This window comes from Symsagittifera roscoffensis, chromosome 9, assembly GCF_963678635.1.
Source record: "Symsagittifera roscoffensis chromosome 9, txSymRosc1.1, whole genome shotgun sequence".
Taxonomy (NCBI): Eukaryota; Metazoa; Xenacoelomorpha; order Acoela; family Convolutidae; genus Symsagittifera; species Symsagittifera roscoffensis.
In genome coordinates, this window is record NC_087070.1 from 46,876,680 (window position 1) to 46,898,221 (window position 21,542).

The 21,542-nt window shown below is 35.7% G+C and overlaps 1 protein-coding gene across 1 annotated transcript in view; it reads left to right on the forward strand.

The window, feature by feature from the left end:
- Positions 1-15,810: 15,810 nt before the first annotated feature.
- LOC134854862 (rhodopsin-like) overlaps positions 15,811-21,542 on the forward strand; it is a 32,090-nt gene continuing 26,358 nt past the window's right edge. The window contains exons 1-2 of the mRNA XM_063871220.1: positions 15,811-15,818; positions 16,425-16,558. Coding sequence (XP_063727290.1) covers positions 15,811-15,818; positions 16,425-16,558 — 142 coding nt within the window. The remainder of the gene's footprint in view (positions 15,819-16,424; positions 16,559-21,542) is intronic.

Here is a 21,542-nt window from a genome sequence, read left to right on the forward strand (position 1 = left end):
GAATTAGAACGAACACAAATATTACAATCACTTGCACTAGCAGTATTAAAAATACCCTATGCAGGATACTTATTATCTGGAAATAGATCAAATTTTTTAGACTATGAAGGAAACATCTTATGGTTTTATACTTGTACTAAAAAAGTATCACCACTATACGTTTTTGAAGATAAACGATGTTATAAAAGAATCCCTATCTTTTATAAGAATAAAGTACATTTCGTGGATACACTTTCACGAAGAACCTATTTCTGGGATACCGCAGTCCCATGTGGATCAGAAAACAGCCACAATGTAGTACAACTAAACCCTGATGAAAATAAATATTATCTTCTCACTCCATATCCCACATTAATGCAATCACTCAAAAAATTTTCACCAGAAAGCATTCGCGCTATTGCTCGAAACCCAAATATAGACTTACAATCAATAGGAATCTATTCAAAATCAGATATTCAACATCACATTAGAACACAACAATTCCAAGAATTATTAACACAAATGGACACTATACAAAGACAATCAATAGACCAAAATTTACGCAAACTTGCAGAAACCGCAGGATTTGCCGATATCTACACGCAAGACTATAGCGGATATTTTAAAGACATTAAAGATTATATATATCTAAACGGTGAAAAATACCGTCCCCAAGATATATCACCAATTAACATTTTTAGCTTTGTTACACTCAAAAATGAGATCCTCGATTTTCTAGGATGGCCCTACTACATCTTAGAAAAATTGACTATTTTATACGCAATGTTTAACTTTATTGGATTTCTTTTCTCACTTTTAAAAGGAATCTACAACACATGTGCTATACACACACAAGTAAACAGACAAGCAAGCGTAGCACGCATACTCTTTGCAGGATTTTTTGGAATCTTTTCTACATCTATAAACAAAATTCTTTTAGACGCACAAATAAAAGAATATAACACAAAAATAGCAACACGACAAAATACATACGACGAAGAACATAACAATGTAGACATAACGCCAACGGCACCACAATTACCAGCCCTACCAAATAACCATCCACTATCCCTAGTCCCACGAAATTTTCGAAATTTAGCCATCACACATAATCCAAATTTTCGACTCACCACATCACAAAGTCCCATCCAACATATAATGACACACCAGTCACAAGATGATAATACTTATGAACAAATTATTGAACAACCCCATATCACCGCTTTTCAATCTCAAAATAATCATTTTTTTAGCCCACGATGAGCCGCCAACTTGGATCACTACACCGATCAAATTCCCACCCAACCAATCTTACCTCTCCAATCCCAATAATACCACTTTTTGCTTTTCCGCCACCCGATTTTTCACCTAGTAATGTAACATCAGGCATGAATTCCGACACTAATTCACACATCTCAGTTTTATATTCCATCTCACAACTCAATAACCCGAATATTGAAACCCCCGATGAATTTGCCGACTCAGAACCATCCCCATCAAATAATTTTCATAACTCTTCTAATTTTTCTCAACCCCCTTTTCAACCCATATTATCCAATAACCCTGACCCAATCACTCCAACACCCTCTCATGCTTCCCAAGTTACCCCAACCTACTCCTCATACCATTCTGACCAATCATCTCATTCTCCAGACACCCCCCGAATCTCCCCAGAGCTAGATAATTTTATAACCCTTCAACAACAACCCTACCACCTTAATACCCCAACCATAAACCAAATCTCCTCCACAATAAATTCATCCAACCCCCCTACCCCTACACCCTCTTCAAATTATACTGAATCATTAGCACCATCATCCACATCAACTGAATCTTCACTCAACACTAATAGAGCTTACCGCACTTTTAAAAGAAAGTTCCCCAACCATCCTTTCCCAGCAAAACCAGGAACAGCCCGTGAATACATCAACCACCCCAAGCATACTAACACAAAAGAAATTTTAGCCATCACCTTACCCTCATTCCCACAATACACCTTAAATACCCCCCACGACACTAACGAAACACGCAACTTTGTAGATGAATACGTTTTAATGCCCACCCTCTCTTGGACCTCATATTATCATTTTACTAACCCTCTTTGCTTACCTTTATCTAACACTCACATCGATATAGAGCGAAATACGGACATGCTATATCGACTCACTACACCACTAACCGCTAGACAATTTACTTACATTGGATATAAAAAATCACTAAAAACACACACTGCACCTAGAGCTAACGAATATACACTCGAATACTATGATCACAACATCATCAGAGCTAACCAAGATCAATTCTTAGACGACGATCGCTTCGCTAATCCACAAATTACCGAGAAATTTTTCATCAAGACACCATATATATTCACACTAAACATCTTCGACCGAAAGTTTGATCACATTATTTCAGAAGCACTAACAGACACACAAGCATACGAAAGTTTTAAAGAACGCTTCCAAATATTTTCACTAACCTTTCATTTCCTTGCACCACACGAAAGAGATTTACACTGCTCACACGATATTATGTTGCGCACTAAACAAACCCACACATATAGTTATTATCGCTTCATCCAAAATCACTTTGACCTACACACACCCTCTAGACAACCACACCATCGTTTTCAATTCATTAATTCCAAATACACTTCACCATTTTTCCTAAATTTCACATATTGCATTAAAGATACTAACCTTCATGGTATTCTTCGTAATTATGACCCCATAACCCAAATGTACATCTTCTGTCCCATCACCAAGACCTTCAACGCCGAAGAATCCCGACCCTTCCTTATCCCGCACGAGTTTGTACAACCTATAGAAATCCCAATTTTAGAATTCATCCACAACACTAAATTCAATCACAAATTATATAATCTAATCCAAAACACACCTTATGAGTTTGCAGTTGGCACTGAAGAACTAACCACTATTAAGGCACTTCAATTGCTTTGGCCACTGCTTCAGACTAAAAATATCATCCGCATCTTAGCTAAACTACTAACAACTTCAGAACTAATTCACGACATCTTCCCCCACGGTTTTTTCCCCGACGACTAACAGGTAAATATGAATTAAATGAATATTACTAACTAATTAAAATATTAAAAACTCACCATTCTTTATCCATGTTTTCTTTAGATTTTTAGCTTTCATCCGACGATCACCTACAAAAACCACAAAAAACAAATAAAGATCGCAAATTTCATCAAACAGATTTCAACAATTCTATTAATCTCTTACACTTATAAATTTATAAAATTAATAACAATGCAGTAAATTCATTTCTAAAATTTTCCCCACAAGCAGTAAATCTAATTATGTTGAAAATTTGTAACTTAAAATTCCCCCATAACTAGCAGTAAATTTCCAAATTCTATGCAGTAAATTAATAAAATGCAATTGCAGTACTAACCTTTTGATATTTTCATTCATTCGCACAGAAATTCTATCCACACTCGCACAGCTCGCCCACGAAGAATTGTTTAAAAATAATGAATTTCAGTTTCAAGTTTTCACGCTCAACAACTCTATAAATATAATAACATGTTTCAAACTTTCCTTTAACCCGGTTGGAAAGGAATCATATATTAAACAAAACTAACCAACGCAGCTTACTAAATACCACAAATCATAGAATAACAGCATGACTAAGAAAAGGAAACCAACGGTACCCAAACCGGATTAACCCAGTTTAAAACTGGATAATTCATTCTTTTGAAGACTATTATAAAGTCTAAGAAAGAAATAATAAAACACAAAAAAGTCGAAAGACAAACCCATACCACGAACAATTTGCTTTTTGGAAAAAGGACATAACCAACAAGACATAAGAAAAACCACAACAAACCCAACATAAAACGTTGTCACATAACAGGACCCCTCACAAAAACCGCATGAAATCATACTCCCACTCCTGGCCTAACCCACCAGGAAGGACGTCCTGAGCATGCTCTATAGCCGGCCTAACCCACCGCGCTACATCCACGCTTTGTGACCACACCTCTATTTTTAATAAGAGCTACTCAAGTGTGAGTAACTCTTCAAAATAACCGAACTAAAACAAAAAGCTTTTGTGGAAACAACTAACTAAAATCATAATTAAAAAATATTAAACTAATAAATGTTTTATAAAATGTAAATTACATTATGCAATACATAGATCAGAATACAACACCAAGGACGAACATCTAAAGACAAAACGACCCCACTACACTCGAGAGAGAATGACCAACCACAATCGATATGCCACTCACAATCACAACTCAAAGGATTTAGAGTACGACTTGACTTCGCAGAAAAGGACTTCATTGAACTAGACCAATGACCACCTCGATGTTCAAGTATACGTACAGATCCGAGTAACCAGGCATCCCCTCCACGCACAATCTCCACGCCATTCCCAAACTAGATCAGACACAAAAGAAGTTCTCCACGCAGAACAGAAAAACCTGACATAGCCAACCATTCTGAAATCAGATTTGAGTTTGTTGCGAAGACTTAGTCGTTGTCACTAGAAGACACAACGTCTTATGTCTCTAACTCCAGCTTCCTGGAACTTCTTTAACAAAAAGGAAACAGAAGAAATAAGATGTTCGCCAAACACCAACTTCCATCATCCATCCTTCGAATTGCAGAAGAACTATTCTAAAAAACTCTGTAAAACCCGGATGGGTGGAACCTGATCTAAACTACATTTTATGATTGGATAATTTAGATATTTTACCAATGTAAAGTATTTAATATTAACCAATCATGATCCATCTAACTAACAACCCACTTATTTGTAAGTGCTGAAGTTACTTGTAATTTCAGCACCAGAGAGATTTGAATTTAACTTAGAAATTAGTTGGACTCTCCCGAGCACTTCAGCAGCCGCAATAAACCAGTATACCCTAGATCTATTGAGCCTAGCAGAGACTAGTTAAACAACCTGAGACTAGATAGTATAAGAGTAAGATTAGGATCGGTATTAGACTAAGAAGTTGCACGAATCTATCCGGCCGAAAATAAGATAGCGTGACGAGCAGACGGTGTACCCTATCCGAAATTACTCTATGAGTTAACCAACTCGGTCCTAACTCATAATGTCAATCTTCCTTTTGTTTTACCTGAAAAACACATAACATTTCAAAACCCGTACTACTTCCAAACACAGAGTCGAACTATGTATTTCATTATGAACCACCAGCTTGTCCAATAAACAATTTCTCAGCTCCAGCGGTTTGTAAATCATCTGTTGAAGAGAATGCAGTCACCATAAAATGTTTGTTTGAGTTGTTACCGGTTGACAGGGGAAATCCGCTGCCTGAATAGACATAGACTCGCCCTATATGAGGGCAACCTTTTTTAGTGGCGTTCAAACAAGCAATGGCCGCTTTTACACCAGACATGAAAGACTCCTGGTCTTTGAATGTGTGAAACGCTGGTGGGTTTGACATACATTTTTTGATATAGTGATTGGCCAAATGAAAAGTCTGAGGCTAATGAACAGCTAAAGCCGCTGCCAGGCAAACGAAAATTTGAATTCTCAAATGAACAGAAAACTGTGAATAGAAAGAAAACAAAATATATATGCACTGTTTTTATTGAAACGGATAGCTTTTTCAGCAAAAATAATTGTGGCTGAAACCTTCTGAGCTACTTGCACAGGAACCTTTGTTTTGACAAAAGCTATGAAGAAAACATTTGGAAAGTGAGAAATCTTGTGTCTTAGGCGTAAATTAGCTAGAATATTTTAGTATACTGCCGTGTGTTTCAGTATACCATGGAATCATATTCTACTGAATATCATCACAATGATTTCTAATTTAAAGCTTGATTTATTTCGCACCTTTTGACAAACCCGGGCTGAGGTGTTCGACTCTTGATTCGACCGACACAGTCGAGCGGAGTCCGATTTTCGTCGCAAGTTAAGACGGTCGAACGAACTCTATAGTCGAACAAAGTCGAATCATGGGTCGAACAGGGTCGAATCATGAGTCGAACAGGGTCGATAGAGTCAAACAGGGTCGAATTATGAGTCGAACAGGGTCGATAGAGTCGAACGGGGTCGAATCATGAGTCGAACAGGGTCGAATCATGAGTCGAACAGGGTCGAATCATGAGTCGAATCATGAGTCGAACAGGGTCGAATCATGAGTCGAACAGGGTCGAATCATGAGTCGAACAGGGTCGAATCATGAGTCAAACAGGGTCGATAGAGACGAACAGGTTCGTATCATGAGTCGTACACGGTCGAATCTTGAGTCGCAACTTGGGTCGCACAGAGTCGCAACAGATATTTGGGTCGCGCAAATCGCAACATGGGTCGCGCAAAGTCGCAACATGGGTCGCGCAAAGTCGCAACATGGGTCGCGCAAAGTCGCAACATGGGTCGAGCAAAGCTTAAGTAATGGAATTGCTGTCGGATTTTTCGCTTGCAGATTGCAAAGTCATCCAGTATATATGTATTTTTAATGTGCAGTTAGCTAGATCAACATTTTTGCTGATCATATGCAGGACCGCCACGAGAAGGCCTCCACATGGTCCCAACGTAAAATTTAAGCAATCTTTCATATCGACATACGAATTAAGACAGCAAAACGGCAGAATACTACGGAGTTTTTTTTCGTGTTGATGGCTAGAAAAGTCAAACAAGAAAAATGTTAGAGCAATTATTCTAAAAAAGGACAGCTCCGACGCATGCATAAGATTATCTTGATCAGCTGTGATTTCTCTCTAATTTATCCAACTCTGTCATGAGCACACAAGACTTCTTAAGGCCGTCTTGCCAAAACAGATAGGACCCTTTTTGACCCTTGCTTAATTAACTTTTTCATTTCTTTTGCCTGAGAGTTTTCCGCAAGAAAAAGAATAAGTCAAGCTTATTAACTTACCGAAGAACGAACTTGAGCCCATTAAATCGAATTCTTTAAGTTTGTTGGGAGTATGTTCCTACAGCTAGTACACCTCTGAAAATAACTATGATAAATTGGCTGATTTTGCGACTTCAAGGGTTTCCTCAATGCCCAGATGGCTGGCTCTTTTTAACTATTTTCAACTGGCATGTTTCAAATGTTCATCACTACATCTTGAATATTTGCAAAGAAACGACAAAAAATAGAGAAAAAGTTCGTTTATTTATTCGTTGACGTCAAAAAGTTGCAACTTTATTCCCCAGACTAAAGCAGAAAAACTGTCAAAGACGATAGTAATTCTTTGTCTACAGTTTGTCTGCAGTATGGCTTCAAATTTTTACGTTATAATTTTTGGCACATTTTTTGGCTCTTTTCCCACCCCTCACATCCTTTCAATTTGAGTTTTCAAATCTTTAATCTTGTCATAATTTAAAGCAGATGGACATGGTGACTAACTTACTAACGGCTGTGCCCATATTGATTCGTCGGCTCTTTTTCTTCCCCCCCCCACCTGCAATTTTTTACTAGTAAAGTTACTAATTAAATTTTCCGATCATTATGAAAATTGACATGCGGACTAATTAGGATGTGGCAAACACATTTGGTGTTTTCGTCATACCTTACGTAGTTACGTCACACGCTTAGCCCTAATAACTTTCAAAACTACTATAAGCATAGAAAATTTGAAAAGTGTGTGTGTGTGTGTGATTGTGGGAAGGGGGTGTAAGAAAAAGTCATACTTCAGCGGTTTCTTTTTAAAGTCTCCTGTGTTTAAAATTTCAATTACGACCAAGTTTCGTTTCAAAAGTTTGGCCCAATATAGTTTACTCGTGCAAAGATTGTTTTTTTTAGCGCGTGCGAAGGTTCATATAATTTGCACGCGCGAAGAATGATACCTTGCACGCACGTTCGAAGATTGATAAGATCGCGAATCATTACATTTTAATAATGTCAATTATTGCCCAGAAAATTTTGGTTAGTATAGCTTTCGGCAGATGGATGCTTTTCTTCTTCAAAGTGAAGTTTTAATTGGTTTTGCTTTGTCCTAAGAAGTTCTTTGCAGACTAGAAAAATGCCTAGGGCTAAAACTTGTGACAGTTAATAACAGTGTATTTTTTTGATATTTCAGGGTAATTTCATGGCTGCAAATAATTTTGTCTTCCTACTTAGCAGAGGCGGATCTATGATTTTTTCGAGTGTGAATTTTCAAAAACATTTCGAAACTTTTGTCGACCTCATTTCTAAGTCGTCCAAATTGGTTTTCCGAGTTCATCCAAATTACTGTAAAGACCTTATTTTAACAAAATTGCTGCGCCGGAGACAACTTTATGAAAAAATCCCTAAAAAAGCGTTTTTAGCCTTTTTTGGAAGGTTTTGACCAAAAACTCGCGGTTGTGTGCGCTCTCTCCCCTTCAAATTTAGTGTATATTGGCCCCTTTAGTGCTTTCAGAAAATTTTAAAGGTTGATCAGCCAAAAAAAGTAGACGGGAGGTAAAAAAAAAGACGGCAGGCGGTCCGATCCCTGGGGGGGGGGGGGGGGGAGGCATACCGCTGCTCTCCCACTAAATCCACCCCGTTACATAACCATGTAAAATCAATGGTTCATGTAAGAAACCCATTTTCTTCTTTGATAGGGGAGGGAACGGTAAAAAATCTTTCGTTCTACTAGAGCGAGTGAATAACGAAAACAGTTGAATATGTTAAATTGTATATTACTTATTCAACTATTTTCGGAAATTCACAACCCAAAACTATGCCTAGGGCTAAAACTTGTAACAAGTTAATAACAGTATGTTTTTTGATATTTGAGGTATTTTTTAAATATAACACGACTGCTCGTATCAGGGGGAAGCCCTGAATGTTCCGACTGCCTAAGATGTTTATGGAGTAGTAATAACAAAAAACAATTATTAACATAAAATAAAAAAATTTCTAAAATTGAAATTTTATATGAAAATCATCCCCCCACACGCCATATAAAGTACAAAAGGATAGATTTCGCTCATTTTAACAAATCAGATATGGCAAATACGATTCTTTCAACCACCAACTTGGGGCGATTTCTAAGACGGATTAAATCTCCGCTCACGCATTAATAGCGCGAATTATATCGCGCGTTAATTGTCCCAAATTGGTCAAAATGGCCAAAATGGCAATCTTTAAACCATCATAACTTTACGAAAAATTATCACATGTGAAATATCTTTTCAAAATTAAGCTCAACACAACAATAGCTTTTGAATGATAAAAAAAAATGCCGTCGAAAATGGCTAATTAAAAAGTCTGAAGAAAAAAAAACCCACCCGAACACAAATATTCCGTTACTTTCGTATCGAAGGTCGGGACAATAATAACATATTCAACCAACCCTGAAAAATTGATTGAGGAAACCTGACACCGTTTGAAAGTATATCTTTTCTTTTGGAAAAGCACATAATCGATTTGACGCGTTTGAAATCAAACAATCGATATCTATCAAAGAAGCTAACTTGGTAATTTGCGCTGCAGGGTCAAAGCGCTGTCAAAAGGAACAAAAAGTGCGGATTTCCGCTGTTGAAAAGAAACAGCATGTTTGCTTTTGTTGCAATCTCCTTTCCCTTTGTTTTCCCTGGTCGCGCCTATTCATAATTTCTGCCGCAGCTTGGGTAAATTTAGTCTTTTCAATCTTTGAAAAATTACTTGATTTTAGGCTCTTTTCCTCTCTTTTCTTATAACAGAAATAAAAACTAGGAGCGTTTTTTATCGGCTAAGATTTTTTTAGTCATAATTCCTCGGAATAATAGCTTTTCGTGGAACTGTTTAATGCTGCTTTTGAGTGGCGGATGTTCAACAGCCTCCGTTTCAAGGAATCGACATATCTTGAAGCCGTAAATACCATCTATAGCCATATCTTGACCGCAGCAGTTGCGCCAAAAGGTTAAGAGCTTGCCAAAAGATAGTAATACTCTATATAAAATGTAGAGTTATTTATCACCATGAAGAAGCGGCGCGCGCTACAAGTGCTCACCGGTGACCTTAAGCTGTCGTCTACCAGATAAAATTTAAAAAGTATTTTCGTTGGCTTTTAGGACCGCTAATCTTCTTGGGCTTGTGGGAATCGTAACTTTATTTTTGATATGTGGCCCTACGGCTTAACAAAGCATCAAATATATCCATTTTTTGATTTCAAAATTTGAAACCAGACTGCTCGTATCAAGCCGAAGCCCTGAAAATTAGACTGCCTTTTAAGGTCTTAGGAGCAGTAATAACATGTAAAAATAAAATGTAATAAAAAAAAAAGAATATTTACGAAACAAAAAAACTGGGAGTTTTGTGAAAATCATCTCCCCATACGCCATATAAAGTACAAAGTGATAGATTTCGCTCCTAGTAACAAATCATTTTTGACAAACAAGCTTCCTTCAATTAATTTGCAACAATTTCCTGAGACGGAAATGAATCTTAAGTTACGCGTTAATTGCGCGAAATATTTCGAGCGTTAATTGTCCCAAAATGGCCAAAATGGCACATTTTAAACCCCCTTAACTTTACAAAAGTTATCACAGGTAATTTTTTTTTCAAATTTGAGCTCAAGACAACAATACTTTTTGCATGATATAAAAAAAAATCGTCAAACATGGCTAGTTAAAGCACTCGAAATTTGTCTGAATAAAAAAAACCATCCACCCCGAGCACAAATGTTCCGTTACTTTCGTTACGAAAGTCGGAACAATTACAATTCAACGAGTTTATCATAAAATTATTGATGTTTAAAATTTAAAAAAATTCAGACAATTTAATGAGCAAATAAACTGATTTAAATTAATTTTTCTAAACACAGTGGGTACTGGACAAATATATAAATTTAGAAAAAAAAACATTTTTCAGTGATATTAAATAAAGCAAGATTACTTGTATCGGATAAAGCTCTGAAAGTTTTGACTGGCCTTTAACAATTAATGAATTCATTTTTTAAGTATATGATTTTTCAATTTTTTGTGAGTTTTTTTTAAGTGAGATACAAAATAATCACCAATAGTTGATAAGTTTTTCAATGAAAAAATTGTTCATCTTTGAAGCGAAGAGTCTTCCCTGCGGAGAAATTTTACGGACAATTTGGTTAGATTTTCATATTCAATCTCTATTAAATTCAAAAATAAACGATTACCATCGATTAAATAGTATTAAAGTTTAGATTTTGCCAAATCAAAAAAATCCATTTCAATCAAGTATAATCAAGTATAGTGGGTTGAAAACGTGTATTAAACTAAAATCAGCTTTAAAATTTTGATTATACTACACTGTGTTTAAAAGTGTCAAAAAGTAATTGTAAAAAACCTGTTTCATCAGATAAAGTGAGATTCTCATAAAATTTTTCTTTTATCACTTTTTGCTGAATTCTTTTTTTACCTCCTCGTCCCACTTACGTCTTTTGCAGTCCCAGCATAAAAATGGCAACCCCCCCCCCCCCCCCCCCACTTGGTTCACACACCTCCCGCCCCGTTTACACCCTCCCCCACCACCCCCACCCCACCAACAAGCACACACAGGTTTACACACACACATTTACGGGGGGTTTTTAGTGTGAATGGTGATCGCAGGGGATTGTGAGGAGGGGTAGATGTACACGCTTTGAATAGAAAAATGATAAAATTTAGATTTCGAGTAGGTCGTGAGTATAGCAGAAGTTGTTGAAAGTTCTGCACAAAGAAAAAATTCAGCGAAAAATAACGTCTAACGATTCTGATTGGTTGAAAAACTTATATATTTTGGTCCCTTCATAGTGAGAATACCCCCACCTGGTTTTATAAAAACGCTTTGAGTGTTAATACTTACTAATTTTGAGGGGAAATTGCATGCTCAATGTTCAAAAAAAAACCTTCCATCCGAAAATTGTTAAAATTTTGTAACAGAGGTCGACAAAGTTCCTGCCGTTGTTACCAACATCAAAGGTACAAATCCGTTTCAGGTTTCTCCGTGGGATTAGCAGCTGATGGCAATTTTTGCGAGCAATTGTGTCTCGGTAAAGTGATTTTAGCTATAGAAGACAAATAGGCAATTTTCATCAATTTTTCAATCGAAAAACAAAAAGACGAGCCATATGAAAAATAAATTATATTTTGCGTAATTAATTTAATTATCATATGGCAATTTATTATATGGCAACTTCGAAATTTACAGTTGAGCTATTTATTTGGGCCGAGGAAAGGTTTTACTATGATTGTCAGAATAGGATTTTAGAAATTTTGATTTGAAATTATTTTGGCCGAAAAAAAGGTCGACGGTGTTTTTTTACACATTTTTTTTACACATTTCTTCAACCCTTCCTTGAGAGCTTCTCAGATCCTCGCCTGCGAAAGGGCGAGGGAGATTGGTTCGGCAACTTCAAAATTCAATAAGAGATTAGTTTATGGGCAGTTAATTTTCCGATGATTGTGATGTTGGACTGGAGACTTCATGATTAATCTGAAGCGTTATCAGAACTATTTCCGCCACATATATTGATCTGACAAAAAATAGACGACTATCATAAAATATAACTCACCTAGTATGGTTTTTGAGGTATGATTTTTCTCATTTTTGATAACCCAAGGAAAACTCCTAGAGATTCAAGTGTGGTTGCATATCAAAGGCCTACTGGTCGCGAGTCAAACATTTTTTTAAATAAAAATTGCCTGTGTCAAGAAAAGATGGTCTGTATATTTTCGCACATTCAGGCTAAATTAGACAACTGGATAAAAAGCTGGCCACTAAATTCATGTTCAATTTTACGTTATTTGGCATAACAGGAATATTTAACTGGCATAACAAGAAATTTAAACAAGAATAAAAAATTAAAATTAAAAATGGAACGTTTTTTTTTTCGGTTTCTGAAGTTTGTCGTTTTTGAGATTCTTTCCCTAAATCAGCATGGTCGGATTGCACAGCAAACGGTAATCTTTGTTTCAAAATAAGAAACGGATAATTGAAGACTTTTGAGTTTTCTTCAGCAAATCATTCATATAGCTTAAAACAACCAAAGAAAAGTCATTTACAGTTTGCATATACATTTACATTAACACTAGATCCTCTTCGCTCCGTAATAATCATAGCTTTTTTTCTCAGAATCGTCATAGGTAGTAGTGCAAAATTTGCAACAAACAGATAATATTTCTCCTAAGTTATGCTAAGCGAACTTCGTCCTCGTCGAGTTGAATGCAAATTGTGCCATTACTCTCGTTTTTATTTCGAATATGAAAGCAAATTTTGTTTTCTAGATTTTAACATTCACTTATTCACTTGTGTATTCCTGACACAAAAATAATTGTTGACCTTTTGTCCCTTTTTAGGCCAACAAAATAAGCTTTACGAGCTCCTCCATTACCTAATAAAGACCATTTTATTGACCAAAACACAGTAAAAGTATTAAAGACCACAATAAAGACCATTAGCCGGGTCAACATATGTTGGACCGAAATTGGTGGAACACGCGGATGTTGCTTGACTCAAAATCCGTGGCCGAAAACAGACTTTCTAGTTAAACACAAAATTAAAACATAGTCGAAAAGAGATCCAAACATAGTGGAACACATTTCGAATCCTAGTCGATCAATATGCCAAACACAAAGTGTAGTCGAAATATAGTCGAACTTAAAGTGTGGTCGAAACTTAATTGAAATCAAAATCGAAACATTGCAGAGGGGTATAGGACAACAAGCCGACGGGACTTCAAGCCGAATGGACTTCAGCCCGAAAATTAAACTTTACAAGCACCTCAAATCAATATTTTTTCATCTGTAAAAGGTTGCTCTTCGAAATCATACGCTAGTTTAGTCCATAATAAGCGTTATTTATGACAATGAATCGTTTAGGATTGACATCCGTCAATAATATCAACCGGTTTTTGAAATGCATAAATTATAAACAAAAAATTTGCCTTCAACCGTGTTTTATTTTTTAACTTTCCTAAACATCATGTGGAGTTTTAAATTTTATGAAAACGCTAATAAATACCGACTAAAGATCATGAAAATGATAAAATCTTCAGAAAAGTGTTCAAATTAATCTTATTTCATGACTTAATGAGAAAATTTTCAGCTTGAAGTCCCTAATTTTACGATTCGGCTTGAAGTCCCTTCGGCTTGATGTCCGGCACCCATTGTAGAGCTCAAAATAGAAGCATAAACGAAAGTTTTATCAAAACATAGTCGATCACAATTTCAAAACATATTCGAACACGAGATCGAAACATAGTCGAAAACTATATCGAAACCTCTTCTCGAACACAAGCTCAAAAAAGAATCAAACACTATGTAAAATAGCTGAAAGAAATCTGGAATTCAAATTTGCATCAGATTTTTTGCTTACAAATGAGGGGTGCCGGACATCAAGCCGACGGGACTTCAAGCTGAATCGTAAAATTAGGGACTTCAAGCCTAAAATTTTCTCATTAAGTCATGAAATAAGATTAATTTGAACACTTCTCTGAAGATTTTATCATTTTCATGATTTTTAGTCGGTATTTATTAGCGTTTTTATAAAACTTAAACCTTCAAATGATGTTTAGGAAAGTTGAAAAATAAAACCCGGTTGAAGGCAAATTTCTTGTTTATAATTTATGCATTTCAAAAACCGGTTGATATTATTAACGGATGTCAATCCTAAGTGATTCATTGTCATAAATAACGCTTATTATGGACTAAACTGGCGTATGATTTTGAAAAGCAATGTTTTAAAGATGAAAAAATATTGATTTGAGGTGCTTGTAAAGTTTAATTTTCGGCCTGAAGTCCCTTCGGCTTGAAGTCCCGTCGGCGTGTTGTCCTAGACCCACAAATGAGTAACACAGATGCAAATAGCAAAAATTCTAGCTAAACGAAGCTTTATTTTATTGCGGCCGAGGGCTTCGAGAGTAACTCGAGAACATATCTTGTAACTGCGGAAACATAAGCATTTTATATCAAACACCGTCAAACACGCTTTTGGATTCTGTCAAGTCCGTTGAGAAAAAAACACGCTTGAGACGAACACGTACAGGCACATTTTTTCGTAGGTCGAGTCGATCGAAACGTAGCACGCTTGGGTCAATCAAGTCGATCACATTTTTTTTGCATTACGTGGCCAAACTGTGCATTTTGTGCATTGTAAGCGGATTCCGCAACAAGGACGCTCCCTTTGTTCTTCTTTTGTTCTTTCCTTCTCTTTGATCGTTCCGACAAAATTTTAACATGTTTAAAGACTTGCCTCTGGAATGCAGGAACATACAGACACAAACTTGTGCCCCTATCCAGTGCACAGTTGGCCTCGTAATGTTGGTCGATTCGGTCAAACCAAAACTAGTTTGGGTCTATTCTGTCAAAAAATAGAACGCTTGGAACGAACACAGTCCATAACACATTTTTTCTTCGGTCGAGTCGAACGAAAAATAGCCACTGTTGGTCTAGTCGATCGAAACATAGCTACTTTTGCACCCGAATCTACGTTATTCACTTTTTTTGGTAAACTTATGAACAACAGGCCAAAAACAACACTTTTAGGCATCACCAGGACAATTTTAAGGTCAATTTTCATTCAAAAACAGTGTCATAGAATAGTTGCAAGGGAGGAATCCTGTGGGTGGTTAAGGATCAAAACTCGTGATCCAAGGCTACTTACTCTACATTGACTTTTTTCATAAATAATCAATTGGAAATTAGAAAGTAAAAGCAATAAACAAAATTCAAAACCTTGAAAATCTCAAAACTTATTACTTAAAGCATAAAACTATTCAGTATTTGTTGTACCGTATAAATATAGTTCTTGTAACATGGTTATTTGCATTACACGCCATCAATATTTTTACTTTTTTGAAGCAGTTTTATTCGAAAAGTTTTGATTTTTTCGGAAAATGGAGCTCTTCAACCATTTCTCCCTCTTTTTTTTCTCCCTCCTATAAAAGACTAAATCAATTGCTAAAAATATGCGTATAAATGTCATCGTAACAGATATCTCTTGCATTGGTTGGAATGGATAACAACATTCAAAGTCCCTTCAGTCGATACCAATGATACTTAAAAAGGCTCTAAAAACTGAACGCTGAACCATTTTTTAACGTAGTACCGATGCATTTCTTTTCAGTCATTTTAATGCGTCATTACTTGTCAGTCATTTTATGAGTCAATTTTTATCAGTCATTATATGGGTCATTTCTTATCAATCATTTTTATGCAGGGGCGGATCTAGGATTTTCTCGAGGGGGGGGGGCGTATTTTCAAAAAAATTTCGAAAATTTTGTCGACCTTTTTTTTAGGTCGACTAAATTAATTTTCCGAGCTCTCCTAAAACACTAAAAAAAGGTGTCTTTAGAAAAAATTGATTTCTTAAAAAGTACCAAAGGGTTTGGGTCGATAAGAGTTCAAATTCCTGAGGGGGGCGTCCACCAGCCCCCCTCCCCCTTAAATCCGCCACTGTTTTTATGCGTCTTTTTTATCAGTAATTTTTATTAGTCATTTCTTATAAAGCATTTTTGTCAGTCGTTTCTTAAAGTTCATTTTTGCCAGTCGTTTCTTATCTGTCAGTTCTGATAGAATTTGTTTCTTTTTAGAAGTGAGAAACTTCAGACGCCACAGAACCTGTTGCTGTTGAACTTGGCCGTGGTCGACACTATCATGATGTTGTCTTGTCAGCCCATATTTCTCTTCTCTAGCTTGGTTGGGGGATGGAAGTTCGGCACCGCAGGTGAGCGAGCATAGGGGGGCGGCAGTGCAGTTGCGGCTGCCAGGGGTTTGGGTTTCTGTAAGCAGGGATAGTTCGAAGAAATACCGAGCTTATTCCGAGTAAGAAAACCGAAACCCCATAATTGGAACAAAAATTGGATTCAGCAGCTTGAAACATGCCAATATTCTGTTCGGCAAAGCCGAATAACCAACATGAACAGCTTATAGTGTTTATTTTTCAGTCTCTTTGAGTTCATTGACGCTATGCAAGTCCCCGTTGACTATATATATTTTTTTATAATTGTGTGGTTTTGTTAGAACTTGGCCATACAAAATTTTCAACTACTGACCTGATGCTAGTTCGTTATGTTTTTTTGTTTTCTTCAACATAAAAATGCAAGCAAATAATTAGTTGTCAATAAACGATGTGAAAACATCTATTCAAGTCGTATAGCTCTTGATCTTGTTTTTTTTATTTCAGGAAAAAATCTTGAAGAATGTTTAATTTTGCGGTTTGACCTGAAAATTGTTTTCATATTCTTTTCAAAAAATAATTTGCTACAAGGAAAGTAAATTCTGCTCGAACAAAACAAACGCGTAAATGGTGGAAAGGTTTGAATCTTTTTTCCGCTTCAAGAATGAATTTTTGTTTTTGTTTACTTTTCGAGAAGATTTTAAGAATTTACCCCTTGATCAAGTTTTCTCAAGGTTGTTTATTTTACTGAAAAAAGCAAAAAAAACACTTTCGTTAATAGAAGAGCTTTGAGGTGGTTTGCTGTTTTCAAGTTTGCTCGTAAAAATTTTGTCAAAAGAATCTTTTTGTTCCGACCATTTGAAAAATGAGGAGGAGCTTTGTATTTGGGTGTATTTTAGTTTTTTCTTTTTGTTTTCCACGCAAAATCAGGTACCACAAATAACTATCAGAATGGGTCGAATGATCTATCATATTAAAGCCATTTCAATTGTGATTCGAACAAAGTTTAAACAATTCGAAAAACTTTTTACAGTCGAGAGAGAGCGGATTGAAATTTTTGATTTTTGATCTAATTTCGAACTAATATTTAAGCTAATTTAAGCTTACTTTAAGCAGTGAAAACTTATTTTCACTCAAATAAAAGTAGTTTTTAGAGTTTTTTAGCGCCATTTTGTGCACAAAGATTAAAGATTCCTAAAATTTCTGCAAAATTTAATTTTTTTTCTTTTAAATTTTTTTACAATTTTTTTTTGAATTTTAGTGTTAACTAGAGGTCCAACTAAAGCTGGAGGTACTTGTTTGATAGTTTTTGAAATTGTTGCACTGATGCGGGATGCAAAAGGTAAAATCAAAATTTTAAAAATTGGGTCATTCCGAAATATAGTTTTTGCTCTATTAAAATATGCGTAAAACTTTTGTGATTTTTCGATTTTTCGCAGTGGCATAATTTTTTTTGAACAAGGTTTAGGGCGTAGCATCTTATGCACGGAGGCTTCCCACAACATGTTGCCTGGATTAAACCCTTGATAAATGATTGAGTTGTTTTCGAGATGAATCAGAAAGTTCCAAAAAACACTGACTATTCAGAGGGCCATATTTTTAAAATAAAATGTTTGGACATGGCACTTTCTCAGGGGCACTTTACTCAACCTTTTTTTCGGTGAACCAAAATCTCAGATTTGGAATGTTAGTTTTCAAGACCAGCCAAAACATTGCAAAAAACCGTAAAAATCTAATAGTTTGTTTTTCCGAGGCTGAAAAGTGTTTAGTCAAAAAAATTTGTGCGAAGCTGCTTAAGTAGAGGAGCTTCCCACATACCGTTCTACCAATTGAATTCAAAATCTCTCTTATTTGGGAGGGTAATTTGCGAGAAAAGTTTTGAGACTTTTGCAAGATTCATAACTTTTTGTTTTTGTTCCAAGATTCATAAAAATTTTGGCGTAAGCGCTTATGAAGGTGAGTTTTTCACACATTGTTTTTTCCCTTGAAACCAAAATGTCAAATTTGGGAGGGTTGTTTTCGAGAAAAGTCAAAAAGTTTGAAAAAACAGTAAGAAAACGAAAATATGAATTTTCTGAGTGCCATGCAGGGTAACTTTCTACAAGTTGCTCTGCCCATTAAAATCAAAATGTCACAATGGGTTTGATAGTTTTTTTGAGAAAAAGCAGAATAAGACATAAAACGGTCAAAAGTCCAAAATTTGATTTTTCCAATGGTTAAGTTATAGTGCTAAAAAATTAGGGCGAAACAGTTTACGCAAGGAAGCTTCCCACAATCCGTTTCACCCATTTGGGATGGTAGTTTTCGAGAAAAGACAAAAGTTTGACTTTTCTGAGGGCCATAACCTTTTTTTTGGGTAGAAAACTAGACGTAACCGCCTGATGCAGGGGAACTTTTTACAACTTATTTTTATCCGTTGAAGCCAAAATCTCAGATTTTGATGTGTTTTTCTCAAGAAAACCAAAAAGTTTCAATAAATGCTCAAAAAATCAAATTTTCGAATTTTCCGAGAGTCATAAGTTTTCGTGAAAAAAATTGAGCGTAACCCATTGTGCAGGGGAGTTCGCACAATTTTATAGGGTCATTGGAACCCAAATGTCAAATTCAGCAGAGTGGTTTTTGAGAAAAACTAAAAAGTTTCAAAAAACGGTCAAAAATCTGGGCGTAACAGTTTACAATGGGAATTTACCACAATCCGTTTTACCCATTGGAAACAAAACTTCAGATTTGGGTAGTAGTTTTTGAGAAAAGTCAAAAAATTTCAGAAAATGGTCAAAAAATCAAAAATTTGACTTTTTTGAGGGTGATTACTTCTTGTGATTCAAAATTTTGCGCGTAACCGCTTATCCAGGGGAGCTATCCTCATACTTTTCTATCTATTGAACTCAAAGTCTCAGATGTGGGAAGAAGTTTTCGAGAAAAGTCAAAAAGTTTCAGAAAACGGTCGAAAAATCGAAAGTTTGACTTTTTCGAGGGTCCTAAATTTTTGTGTCAAACAATTTGGGCGTACACCCTTATTCAAAGCAGCTTCTCACAACATGTTCTATTTATTGAACCCCAATTCTCAGGTGTGGTAGGGTAGTTTATGAGAAATATAGAAAAATCCAAAACTATGGGATAAAAATTTTTCTCACACGCTCTTTTTAAGGCTGTAGGAAGAAGGCTAAGGTAGAAAGATCTAGGGAATTATGCCGGCACACAGGGTTGTGGGAGGACTTTCGATTGGTACCGCTTTTTGAAAATCAGTTCGGTAGTTTTGAGCAAGACCCAGTTTTTTGAAAAAAGTGAAATAATTTTCCAAAGCAACTCAAAAAACCCGATCCCGTACATTTTCATGATAGTTGTTTTTTTAAACAAGCATTACAAATTTTATTGAATACAAACGGCATCGGTAAGTAGCGATCACTTGCTCGGCTTCACTGCGCTATGCTTACATTCGATACGAGAGTTATGGTATACGAAAGACAGTGTTTGCGGTTAACCTAGGTTGTTTCAGAAGTCTAAAACCAAAATTTGCTGAATTTGTTGCGTATTGTGGTTGAAAAATCTCGAAAAAGATTTATATAAATCTATGAATACTTCTACTTGCTCTTTGTATACAATACTTTCTGTGCACGTCGTTTCTTTTTGAATGTCATTATTCAGAAATGTGGAAATGTTGAGTAGATCCGAAAAAAGAAGACTGCTCTTATCAGGACAAAGCCTTGAAAATTCCGATTGCCTTTTAAGTTCTAGGAAGCAGTGATCGCTGAAAAAATCATGATGAATTTTTCGAATTATTTGGAATAATTTTGAGGTATTTTTTAAATTCATCCTCCACGCGCCATAAAAAGTACGAAGTGATAGATTTCGCTTCGAGTAATGTATAAAATATGACAAATAGCCTGCTCCAATCAATTTGGAACGATTTGTAAGAGGGAATAAATCTCAGAATTATGCGTTAATAGGGCAAAATATATCGCGCCTGAATTGTCCAAATAGCCATATTTGCAATCTTTGAACCCTCATAATTTTACCAAAAATGATCACAGCTAAAATATATATTTTTAAAATTTGCTCTCAGGGCAACAATAAATTTCGGCTGATATATAAAAACAGTTACGTCAATATTTCCTGGTTGAAATGTCGACAGTTCTCTGGAGAAAAAAACACACTGAGCACAAATTGAAAGTCGGAACAACAATTGAATAAAAATTATATAAATTATTTTTCAAACTTTGCTATTTTTAATTAAATTTTTAATGAGTCAAAGTTTTTAATGATACTCATCATTAAAAAAATGATGGAAAATCAACTCAAATAAAAAGCTTTTTTATAATTAATTTTTTTTTCACCCAATAACTCGCCAATTAGAAAGCACCAAAAATAAAATTGCCAATAAAAAGCTCTAGTGCTACTTTACTGCTTTTATTTAGAGGGGGTGGAAACTCTTTTGCGCATAATGTAAGGGGATTTTTAAGTAGATTTGCTTTTTCGCTAAAAGATGAGAGTGATTCATGATCAACAACCGATGAAAGGGTCTTTTTTTGTATTTTTTATGAGCAAATTTTTTATTAGTTTCATGCCGAATGAGTGTTGGAGCTAAAAAAAAGATATAACGGCAATTTTTTTCGATCTCTCTTTCCTTTCTCATTCTCTCAGTGTAATTTAAGATTAAACACATCTATAAAAAGATATCATAATCCAGAAATTTATAGCTTTAAATCAAGAACATATGTAGAATTTCTGATTGGGGATTAGAAGTTCCGAAATTAAACAGATAAAACTTTCTCGCAATAAAAACAGGCCAAAAAAGGCGTTTTGGGCACTTTTTGGAAAATACTGGCCAAAAAAATGCGTTTTTTTTGCCGAGCGCTTCCCTCAAATGCTGTATACATTGGCGCCAAAGGCGCCTTTAGAACAAAATAAGGGTCCGTATGCCAAAAAATGAGATCTTAAAGTAGAAAAAAGGGTCGGCAGGGGTCGGCAGTGGGTCGAATCCCTGAAAGGTAGCGTCCACCACCGCGCCGCCGCCAGCACCCCCTTCCTCAAA